General features: G+C 38.2%; 1 protein-coding gene across 3 annotated transcripts in view; it reads right to left on the bottom strand.

Annotated features, from left to right (window-relative positions):
* Positions 1–354: 354 nt before the first annotated feature.
* The window catches only part of KEL (Kell metallo-endopeptidase (Kell blood group)), a 27386-nt gene continuing 15579 nt past the window's right edge, over positions 355–12161 (bottom strand). For 2 of the 3 annotated variants that reach the window (XM_026044475.1, XM_026044477.1), the window contains 13 exons: positions 11721–11786; positions 10716–10904; positions 10222–10367; positions 9609–9732; positions 8998–9108; positions 8084–8182; positions 7473–7550; positions 6948–7051; positions 5620–5730; positions 3721–3788; positions 3326–3492; positions 2405–2500; positions 355–1859 (listed from right to left, as the gene is read on the bottom strand). In XM_026044475.1, the coding sequence (XP_025900260.1) occupies positions 1683–1859; positions 2405–2500; positions 3326–3492; positions 3721–3788; positions 5620–5730; positions 6948–7051; positions 7473–7550; positions 8084–8182; positions 8998–9108; positions 9609–9732; positions 10222–10367; positions 10716–10904; positions 11721–11786 (1536 nt within the window). In that variant the 3' untranslated portion in view covers positions 355–1682. Of the gene's footprint in view, positions 1860–2404; positions 2501–3325; positions 3513–3720; positions 3789–5619; positions 5731–6947; positions 7052–7472; positions 7551–8083; positions 8183–8997; positions 9109–9608; positions 9733–10221; positions 10368–10715; positions 10905–11720; positions 11787–12161 lie in introns of those variants that run through there. The other variant, XM_026044478.1, reaches the window with a different exon arrangement.

Raw genomic sequence — 12161 nt, 5'->3', positions numbered from 1 at the left:
ACTGATATTACAGGTTATTAATTATAGCATTTGAATGAATGACTGTCCAAACATTATAAACATGTTTGTGGGAAAAATGACTGAAAGAGTGGAGGAGGAGCATACACAGGTTAAAAGTGACCCTTAAAGAAAAGCACAAGACTATTTTTTTTAATTTTTTTGATGACTAAATAAATCACATTATTTTGAGGTATTATTTGTATTGGAATATCAGCTAAGAAATCCAGTTCTGCCGGGCACAGTACAAATATATAAGAAAAGAAATGGATCTGACCATAAAGAATTTATAAACAAAGTGAGGTATTTTTCTGAAACAATTTTTATTAATATTTTAGTCTTTAATGAAAATAAAACACTGAAGAGCCTGTTATTGGAAATTTTTCTGGTGCATTGATCAGTACTTGTTTAGAATTCAGAGAATTATTATGAATTTCAGTCTTCACAATTATGGCATATTTTAGCAACCCCTAAAATTCCATTTTTGATTAGACAGTAAAAACTTACAACAGCTGAACTCCCCTGTTTGGAGGGTATTTACAAATGTAGGAGTCACAGAATCTGAAGGGACGAGCAAATTTGATTCAGGATCCAGAAAAGGTCTTGGAATTCTGAATTTTCAGGCTAATAATTTTCAGAGATCTCTAAGGCCCCTTCTATCTGTCCGATACGCCACCTTCACCCATATCCTTGCCTTAAATCAGAGAATGAAAAGAAAGGGWATCTTGTTGGGCAGTACCCTTTTTCATCTCCTAATTCCTCTTCCACCAGCAGTGCTACCTTTCTCTTTTCTCTTTTGTGTTCTAGGAGWTTTAGTCTCTCTTTTCTCAGACTATACATCATTTCTGTCTTCTTTGATGAAAAGGCAAGCAATGACATTGTTAAAATTTCTGTTGTTTGCTGTCATCTTTCAGAGAGGACTTAGCAACAGGAAAATACTTCTTGCACAAGACATTTGAGTCTGGCATGAAAGTGAATGGGTTAATGTGTGAATGATTGGTCTCAGTGAACCTGGATAAAAGGGCAGAGATAAAGCTAAAACTCTGCTAAATATCATTCACATCAACTCATGAACTAAAGAGAGACCAAGAACAACCTTCATTGTTATGTGTCTCATCTGTCAATTTAGAAACTGGAGTTTTGTCTTTCCTATCTTCGTCTTCACTTACTGGCAGAAGATTATTTCTCCTTCTCTGTCAGTATAAATAGGTGGTTTGCATAGTAATCTGTAGGATCTCCCTAACAGCTGCTCTGATATGAACAGGTTTTAGGGCTACCACTTGGCACCTTCAACATGACTGTGGAGCTGCTAGATTCCACAGGAAAATACACCGAACAGAAGAACAAGTATAACAGTASTTTCCTAGACTGTTCTAGCCCAAGATGACTGACCAGGCATCTTGCTAGCTTGCGATTTTCTAAACTCCAGAGTTGACCCAGCTGGGACACAGTACTGGTAGGAGCAGCAAGAGACTCTTCCCATATGAACTCAGGTTGGAATTTTTGCTACAATAAATGCTGAGAGAGGTGCAAGTTGAGGCTGAGGAAAGGTTAAATAGTAAAGGAAAGCAGATGAATGAATATGAGCACCATGTCTCTCCATAAGCCCAGATATCATGGCCATACTTTCACAGCTCAGGCCTTCATCTCTCTCTCATGTTTCTCTTCCTCCTTTGCCAGGCAGATTACCAGATGTGGCACTTCTTATCTGGGTTCATTGGTGAGYTGCTGGGGCAGCTGAAGTGTTTGGCAAAGGCCTGGCTATTGCTGACAGACCCACAGACACGAAGCGGCAAAGGGCTGTGTGGATCTGTGTGCACATAAGACTGCAGTTTCTCAGGATCCTGGTGTCCACACATKGCCTGGAGAGAAGCAAAATGGAAAAGTCAGTTTGCATGAAAGGCCTCATGTGAACAAGTCCTAAGGGCYGCCTTTCTGTCTCTGCACATTCTGCATGCCTGAGCCTGCTGAAGCTAGCAAGAAAACACGCAAGGTGGGGCAATGGGGTATGCAGATCTTTTCCCTCGCAACCACAATTTCCCACCATCTTCCCCTTCTCTACACTTCTCTGCCTCAGTCTCCCTTTTCAACAAGTCATCTGCTCTGTTTGTAARCTAGCTAGTCCAGAACACAGAGAATGTTGAGCAACCGAGAGCTTGGATTTATGTAATCTTGCATCTCCCAATCTAATGAGACAATAAAGATGTAGCCTCGGTAACTTTGGTTTCTTACATAAAAGCATTTAGTGAATTTTAGCTTTCCAAAAGAGATTCTGAATCTCTCAACATTAATCATGCCCAGTTCCGTAAAGAAGGTTAAAGAGCTCTGAATATTAAGAAAGACAAACTATAACAACRTGGAGGACAGGAAAGGGAGACAGATGCCTGATTAGCGTGGAATTCATTACATGAGCAAAACTGAGGTAAAAGAGCTGATCATGTGTAAGTCCAATTTTAGGTAAATGCTTCTCTTGTCTGTGCTTTTTCAGCCAGTTCTTATAGGCCTGTGGAGAAAGAAAAGTAATAATAACAGCCCAGTCTTCAGACAGTTTCCCCAAAASATGCCTTCCATTTATGAACTATATCAATCTAATGAATATTTAATAAATTTAAAAGTAATTATATCTCTCTGCTCACTCTCAAGTACCATGGACTGTGATGCTAGTAGGTCTAAGGACTCTACCACACATTAATGGTCAGAAGAAGATATGTGGTAACTGCATTATGAAAGAATGAAAACTACTTTTAACATGAGTCACCTATATTTGAATAAAAAACATTTTGCATGTTGTTGCCACCAATAAACCTTTGTTTAGTTTGCAAATGCATGTGAATTATTTCAACATTCTCAGCATAAAAAAAAAGTACCATCTGAGAACTAAATATCTCAGAGCACATTGAACGAAACTATGAACTTYTGAACTTTTGCATGAAGAAAGCAAGGATCCTTCTAGACAGAAGTCAATGCTGAAAGGAATATTATGGAGCTGTTTTTACACCACATAGATTTCTGTTTTTTGGGGTAACTAAAATTAACTCAAATAGTTAACTCATCTTAGTTCCTTAGTTCCTTAGGAATGAGTGTGACATAGTAAATATCTACTTTTGTATGCATGATATAACTTGAGAACAAAACAAAGGCCCACCCTGGAATGGATGAAGAGGAGTGGTCTTTCATGGTAGTAGTGAGGTAAACCTCTAACTAAAAAAGTAGARGACATGCCTGGCACACACTGCCCTGAGCCTATGATGTGCCGACAATCTTGCAATATGTTAGTTGAGTTGTGTGGTGAGACTCTAAGATCAGGGAATTAGGTAGATTGCATTACCTGGTAAGCAATGGCAAGTCCTCCATTGTCAGCTGTATTCTCCAAAAGAGTAGAAGTCCCATTGATCTGAAATCCGAACATGGAGTAACTTTCATATTGTTTTACCAAGCAATCTATAGCTTGCTGTAGTGCACTCCTGTTGCAGGTAGGACAGCCCCCAGGCAGCACTGCAGGGGAAACAGAAGTCCTAGAAAGTAAAGTTATTTCTGCTGTTCACTAGCATTCCCCACACTAATCATTGAGATCCTCTTAGTAATCTACATGAACTGGAATGGGTTTCCTTAATAATATACATATGCATTGACTATAGGGACCAGGATTTAAATTTCTTGTGCCCACTGAGGTCCTGGAAGAGTAAACACAGAAGATAAGCTTGACCAATAGCCAGCACCTACCATAATTATAGAAGACATGAAGAAGCTCATGTGCCATGAAGACCCCCATGGCTCCAAAGTTCACAGCGCTGAAAAAAAATAGGAAAAGAAAAAAAGATGTGTGTGTTCTTTTTTAAAAAAGAAAAAGATGTGAGTGTTCTTTCTCTTTAGCCACTGCGTACAACTATGTGCTGAGCAGGAGCATTCAACTCTGAAAGAACGCAGGCAGACTTTCTATTAATTGCCTCCCAGATATACTACACTCCATAAAATCCAAACAAATTACCAATGCTTAAAATTGTTCCATGGGTTTGAGTTAAAAAGTATTCCCAGCTCTTAATTCATAATAATAATGAAGAGTCTGTTGAGAAATTGTGGGAGACTTTCTGAAACACACACTCTAAAGAAGAYGTATTGTTGAGATATGTCTTTAGTTACCCAAAAGTTACACAAAGGTTTCATTACAAATATTCTGATGGTACCTTGTGAATGGTCCTGCTACAAAGAAGATGACCTCCAGAGGTCATCTATGATTGTATGCCAGGAAGTTACAAATATTTTCATGAACAAGAGTCCACTTGAAGATTATTTCCATAGCATGAAATGATTACCTCATTTCTTGCTAACATGCATTGATTAAAACTGTGAAAAGTATTAAATGAATGTAGAAGATCATTACTATATAGTAGGAAATCCATAAAACACTGACAAAAACTGAACAGCTCATCTTCTGTAAGAGCTGCTTTTTCAGAAGCCCTGTAGCTTATAAAAATAGTGTTGCTTTACTGAACTCTTATTTTTAAATATATACTTAGCGCCATCTGAACTGGAGAGTTCTTTTTGGCAGTAAATTTTAAATTTGGAGCATAACAACATACTAGTTATGTTAGTGTGTGCATTGTCCCACCAAAAGCTTATGAAGTTTGATTTCTGAGTCTACTCAACTGGAAGGACAGTGAGAAAAATCTATTTTGTTAAAAATGAATGTAAAAGTAGCAAGAATCTCCAGATACTTTTTCAGACAGAAAGATACGGTGAGTAAAAACTCATATTACTGTATTTTCTTTTTTTTGCTATCATTCTTTCACACTGTCTTATTCTTGATATGATAATGATTTTCTAAAACACTTCAAGCAGTAGAAGATATTGTACAACTGGTGGTAGAAAATCAGAAAAAGAAGAACTATTTTAACTGATGCATCTGTTTCTTTCAAATTTAAGTCTCTTACAACAATGTGAGTTTATCTCTGGAATAAAATGAGATTTCGACAAATCATTTTCCATTAACATTTAAAAAGGAAGTATAACTAAGACTTTTAYGGACAACTATATTTTGTGATTTCAGTATCAGAAAAATTATTACTGAACAGATCTGTTCAATATGACGAAAAAACACAATTATAAGAACTGCAAAAGAATCATAGTTGCAAGGGATAAAGAACATGTCCACTTATTAGAGGAGGTTTCTTTAAAAAAAAGAGAAGAACAATTGTATTTGATCATTTGAAGAGACATTTGAAGTTACTCAGCAACTCTACTATTTTTATAGGTTTCAYAGGAATTACAGAATCTAGAAAATAAGATGCAGACGTGAACTATCTTCTTTTGTAGTAAACTTGCATGAGATTTCTGCCCTGGATTCATATTCAATGCCAAGAAATCTGAGAGTCTGATATCAGTCAGTGACAAAAGAAAACAGACTCAGCTTAATTTCTAGAGTCCGATTTTTCTTCAGCAAAGTCAATGTTCAAACACTTTCAGAGATCATTGGGGCAGAACTGGCAAACAGGAACCATCTGCCTTAAGAAAACACTAAACTTTGTTTAAAGAGTTATAGACAAACCCATTCAAATTCTTCCTGGAAACATGGTGCAGCAAAAGGAATTATGTTTAGTTTCCAACTTTGCAGTCCCTCCATACCTGGGAAATTCTGGGTTGAAAAAAGGGCTGCGAAACATTCCAGCTGGGAAGACCACCATGTGCTGYCTTAGTGAGTAGTATGAGTGGACATACCAGGGAGGAATCTTCCAGCTAGAAGCAGAAAAAGAGAAAGAGAGAACATATTAACTCCTTCATATTTTGCCCCTTTTCTCCACTGTGTGTGCAAAAAATGGTTTTCTTGGTACCACTTACACGCAGCACAGGCAAAGGGTGAAGTTTCTATCACCTAGAGTAAAAGACGTTTAAAGAAAACATTCACTTGTTTACACACAGTCACTGTCATAGCTTAGTTTCCATGTACATTAATGGATTCCCCTTTCACAGCCTCCCTGTCCAGTAAGTCACAATTATTAGCCTCCTGTAATACGCTGCATAGAAGCAGCCTTGGGTCCCAAGCATGTCTGCCTCCAAAAGCATCCTGTGTGCTGCTTTTGATGTAACCACACTGCTATTCATTTCAACACAATACTTTGCTGTCAGACAACTAAGTTGAGGACCATCACCTATTCCCTTTATTCAAGGTTTTATGATAACGGGCAGAAAAGGCATTTTTTTTTCTCAAGGTCTGAAATGTTGGCATGTTTGGTAGCATGAGCTCACATTCAAGACAGGCTGCCAGATTAAAGACCTTTTTTTTTGAGTATGAGTCAGTAAGACATCTTTCCAGTGAAAAAGCCCAGTAGTACCCTGGGCTACATTAAGGAGAATTCTTGCCAGTAGGTCAAAGGAGATTATTATGCCCCTCTATTTGGCACTGGTGAAAGCACATATGGAGTACTGCTTCCCTTTCTGTCCCCCTTCACTCCTCCAAACACACTCCAAGAAAGAGACATACCAGACATAGTCCAGTGAGGGACCACTAAAATGACTAAGAGATGCATCATTATATAAATAATGAGTGTAAATAATGAGTATAAATACCTCCTGGGAGGGTATAAAAGCAATGGTGCCAGATTCTTCCCAGTGGTATCCRGGGAAAGGACAAAAGTCAATGGCCAAAAATTGAAGTATGGGATATTTAAACTTAAGATGAAAATATTTTACTGTGAGAGCAGTCGAACACTAGAGCTGSTGCCCACAGAGGYTGTGGAGTCTCCATCCTTGGAGATGTCCAAAACCTGGCTGAGCACAGTCCTGAGCCATCTCCTATAGTTGACCCTGCTGTGAGCAGGGRGTTGGACTAGATGATCTCCACAAATCGTGGCCAATCTCAACTAATCTGCAATCTGCAAGTCTGTGATTCTCTTTTTTGTTTGTTTGTTTGTTTTCTTTTTTTTTTTTTTTTCATTTCAGTGTCAAAAACTTACTTATTTTGTGAGTGATGCTGAAGGAGTCTCTGGTAGGAATTCTCCCTCAGTATCTTCAAGCAAGCCACGATATTGAGGAGAAACGTTTCTTGATTTATCTCCARCTGAGTAAAGAGATAGGCAATGTGACAGTCATATAGCATAAATGAAGGATAAATTGGACAGTATGACAAAAAGCAAAGTCCYAGAAGCAAAGAAAGGAACTCATCAAAATACAATCCACTGAAATACTTCCTTTTTTCCTCTCCCATTATAAAGAACTTCAGTTTAAGTTTTGACATGAAAGATACCCACAGGCCAAACACACATCCAAGCAATCTTTAATCCCTCTCAGTCCTACCCTCTTGATAGAAGAAAGCATAAGCAACAAACTATAAGCAATAGATGCAGGTCCCCTGGACAGTCTGTTTCAGAACAGTAGGGTATGCGCCTTGCTCCAGAAATTCTAGGCTCTTTCAGTAACAGGCAGTTGGTACAGGTAAACTGCCAGTAATGAGGCAAGCATGTTTACATTATATRGCTCACATTCTGGTATTCCAGGTTCAGTTTGTCAGTTTGGAGTATGTGAGCTGGATAGCCAATTTCCACTTGCAGTCTGGAAATCTGAAAACATATTAAACAAAAAAAGAAAAAAAAGACCAATAGAAGGCTTTACATTCTGGAAGCTCTTTTTAAGAYGCATTTTGAATAATGCAAATATGATCTACAAATCAGTCCTTTAAAAGCACAACTACACTGTTTGAAGCAATACACCTCCACTTGTTGCTCTGCTTTCTGAACTCAATGGTCTGAGGCATAATGGAACTCTACTCTTTTTTTTAACAATGTTTTCTGATATTGGCTCTCATAGCTTCATGACTCTCTTCATGTGCAAATCTTCAGGTGCAGTGTATCTCAATACAATTAACTAAAGGAATCTATGAGCAAATACYGAGCCTTTCTGCATCTATGTATCAGGGAATGATCGCATGTATATGACCACACTTACAAAACCACAAACAAATGCATTTAGATCTGTTTAATAGCATGTGTTTGTAGAAGTGTCTAGGATCGTCTCTCATATAGGTCCCTTCCATTCCTCCTCTAAAGGCTTCAGGGAAAGGAAGGCCTCAGTAATTTAGACCTTCTGCACATACCAGAAGCTCAGCCTCTTTACGAGTCTTCTCATCCATCCACTCCACCTGAAAGAGTCGACTGTAGAGGGCATCTCTGATCTCAGAGAACATCTGCTCAGCCTGCCATGGAAAAAGAAAGCACTGTCAAGTTTGCCTACAAAACTCTTTAGATTTTGCTTAGTTTTCTCATGTTCTAACAATTCAACCACAAAACAAACAGGGATATTCCTCTTTTGCAGTGAGAAATTCCTCCTTCTCACTGAGAACTTTTCCTCAGTGAGATTTTTTCAGTGAGATTTTTCCTCAATTCCTCTTTACCAGTGACACAGAAAATTTAGTTTTTACATCTGTTTAGTCTTAGGTTTCTTAGGTGTAATGTGGCCCTTTGTTGAACTCAGCATTCTCTCTCATATACCTTTTCCTCTCACCTCTCACTGTAAGAGGGAAGCATAACTGCTCTGTATTTAAATCTTATTGGAATGCCACCAGACCAAAAGTCCTTGACACTTAYGCAAATTTAGGATCCACAACTATTACACATTGGGGTCTCCTTTTCCAAATTTACAGCAATGTGAGACTCTCCCTCATAAAATTATACTTCATTGATTCAGTTTTGTGCTTCAAACACACAAAGTTTTGAGTTTCCTGCTATCTTTTCTTGGGATTGTTGTTTTGTGTTACTTTTATACACAGTGAACTCCACATAAACCTCAATGACTAYATTAGTTTTCCTTTAAAAAATGAAGCCTTAGCCTCAAAAGAAAAAAAAAATGTGCAGCTCTCCTCCTCAAAAAGGGACAAGAACATATGCAAAAGAACATTTTAAMAGATATACAATCTGCATATGACCTTGCTTCCTTGATCTGAAGTTGACATGGCAAAGAAAGAAAGAGGAAGTTGAGCTGTGCTCAGGGGAGAAGAGGATGAATACCTACAAGTTTCTTGCTCTGCTGCGGGAAAATTTCTTGAACAATCATCTGCCCTAGGACTGGTTCAAAAAAAAAGCTGGTTTCACTCAAGCACATCCTCCAGCGATCTTCTGGGATCTATAAGAATAGAGAAAGAAATRGGAATACATGAGAGCAAGAAAGAATAGAGGAAGATGAAAACAATAGAAAGATATGTAAAGAGATAAACAGTTGAATATATGCTATTATTTAGAAAGAGAGCCATAAATAACAAGTAATTAATGTAGTTGGTAACCTTATGCACCTCAGAAAACTTTATTTAAGTTAAAAAAAAAGTACTAGTTTACCCTGCTTACTTTCATAAATGATTAGGACTTATCTAGGAGCTGAGACAAATASAACAAGGAAGATGCTGTTTCTTGCCTCATGATACAGAGTCACCAGTTCTCTATTTTTTGGTGTTACATCAAATTCCATATTATCATCCCCTTTAGAAAGAGAAAMAATTTACTGGCATGGCAGGAGTGATTTTCCTCCCCAAATCTAACTCCATCCGGAAGACACATGAAGATAACATCCAGAAAGAGTGTCCTAGCACTGCTGCAGAGGCTGAAGAAATTGGTGGGAGGATAGCTCACCATTCTGGATCCTATTTTTCCATGAAGAATCTTAGACAGCTCCAGGCGTGCATCTTGGAACCGACTGTCAAGGGCTGGAGAGAGGTTCCCAATCAGACAAACGATCATATAGATGTGAAGGATCCTGTAAGAAAAGGGCACTTAAAAAGACCAATATTAAAGGCCCATTTAAGCACATATTATGACTCAGCTGGAGTCAGATCATGAAATCTGTAATATTTTAAGTCCAAGTGCCTGCTCTGAGGACATCAGAAGGCCTAGCACCAGCAACTGGTTAGGCTGAGTGTCAGAGTTCAGCTGCTGGAGTGATCTGTATTGTATTTATATATCTATCCAGATAGAGAGATAAGCATTTTGTCTCTGTTAGTCTGTGTGGCCAGATGTTATATGTATATATACCATGTCTTCATGTGCAAGCCTATTGGGAGTAGGCATTAAGCCTCACAGTTAGCTGAACCTGAGGATAACAGTCACATGTGCTTTGAATCCATTATGCTTGTGATTTTAGGATTATGCAGTGATTTCAGGATCATCCTCCACAGACCTCTAAAACTTCTAATATCTGAAGTTAGTATTTTTTGAGGCTTGAACAGTTACTATCATTAACTCCTACCTTTGCTTCTGCCACTGCTCAATAAGCCGTGACATGCCTTGCAGGTAATCCATGTCATGCACCGCAATTGGCTGAGAGAGATTCACTGGCACAGGATGGAAGGCTGCCTGCAGACACAGCAGCCAGTCGATCGCAGGTGCCTTTTCCTAAAAGTGAAGTCAAGCTTACATGTTGAACTATACACACAGATTAAGCRGCAAGAATTAATAGGGAAAATGGGATACATTCCCAAATACCAGTAAGGCATATTTTCAATCAGTTAAGCTGTGGCTATCGGATGGGAATCGGTTGTAGTAGAAAAAGAAAGAAGACATATTCTTATCAAATTAGATATGGGCCTGGAGGCCTGAAAAGCCCAACATGCTACCAATAAGAGACAGTAAGTTAACGGGTTACTGGGACTTCAACAGATTCCACATATAAGCTGCAAGGGAATGCCATCTAAACAAGGTATCTTATAGCTCTTTTGATCTGGATCTTCCAGATATGAATACCTGCAGCTCCCTGATGGTGGTACGATAGAACAGCATCCCTCTCTGTTGTCTTTCCTGCAATGGCGTGATAACTTGCTGGAGGTTAGAGATGAAGGACAAGGTAAGGGAAAAGAAGCCAGGGGGAACATCCTGTGGTTCTCCAAGTAGGTGCCCTAGTTTCTCCAAATATGAGAGATACACACGGAGAACCTGCAATACAAAGCACGGAGAGAAACATGACTGAAATTAAGTCACTCTATCCATCCCATGAACCCAGCTGATTTCTCAATGAACAGCACTATATCTCCAACAAATAATAACCTTATTTCTGTCCCACCTTACTATCATTTTAAATTCCAACACCATTTTAGGATAACAGGCCCTAAAATAGAGAGAGAAATGTAGTGGACAGTGATACAAAGAGTCAGTATTTTGGATGGAGATGAAATGGCAGATTCTTGCTTCTGTTTTCATGACCTATCAAGGAAATGTGCTGGGTGAGCAGGATCATTATTTAAGGACTTGTCAAACTAAGAAAATGAAATCAACTCAGTTTTTATGCATTTCAGAAAAATGAGAGTGTTGTAATGAAATAACCCTTGCTGCAATGACTCCCAAGGTCAAAGAGCTCAGAGTTACAACTTCTACAATTAGCTTTAAAATGCTAGCTACCAGTCCCCCAATACACACAAATTTTAATTTATATGTTATAATGCCTTTCTGTGGACAAGATGAAATCTAAGGGGAAGCCTAGATTCATATTACTTAAAAAACATACATTAAATGTACAGCAAGCTCTTTATGGAACTTTAAAGCTTGTCAGCTAAAAAGAAATTGCCTTTTACAAAATAAATTTTTAGTGAAGAAAACAATTTTGTAACAAATTCCTTCTAGAGACATTTACAGAGGTTCATACCCCTGTGTCCATACCCTATGGAAACAGGCCACTCTGAACCAGGAGGCAATTCAACGACATCCCTACACCAAACAGCTATTTTTACCTTGCTTCAGCCTCTGATATGTTACCTCAAGATAATTTTTTTTCTCTTTGAATTTACTCTCAGGTGGCATCTCAAACTCAGGATGGTCAATCTGCAAAAGGAGTGAAGGAAAATCATCTGACTTTCAAGACTGGAAACATGAAAATAATACATTCTGCAGGTGGTGTTTATTTCTGTGTCACACAATTTGAAATGTCAACTGTTAGAAATTGCTTATACCTGTTGTAATTGGTGTTCCAAYGTAAGTCACATTGTTAAATACGACTAAATATGTACTCATAGCAGTAGCACTATGTCAATAGCACTGCATCTTTACTGCCCTACTCACACTCATTCCTTCCACAGCAAAATACAGGCAGTGGCCGGCAGAAGAGATGTCAAAAAGGAAGTAATTTATTTTTGATCCTCTCCTCCTTTTTCAAGAAGAAATTTTTTTTTAATTATTTTTAGGTAATTAAAAATTAAA

The sequence above is a fragment of the Nothoprocta perdicaria genome, unplaced genomic scaffold (assembly GCF_003342845.1).
Source record: "Nothoprocta perdicaria isolate Ctin4 unplaced genomic scaffold, notPer1 scaffold_366, whole genome shotgun sequence".
In the NCBI taxonomy this organism is placed as follows: domain Eukaryota; kingdom Metazoa; phylum Chordata; class Aves; order Tinamiformes; family Tinamidae; genus Nothoprocta; species Nothoprocta perdicaria.
Note: the sequence above shows the minus strand (reverse complement) of the source record. Positions and strands in the feature narration are given on the sequence as shown.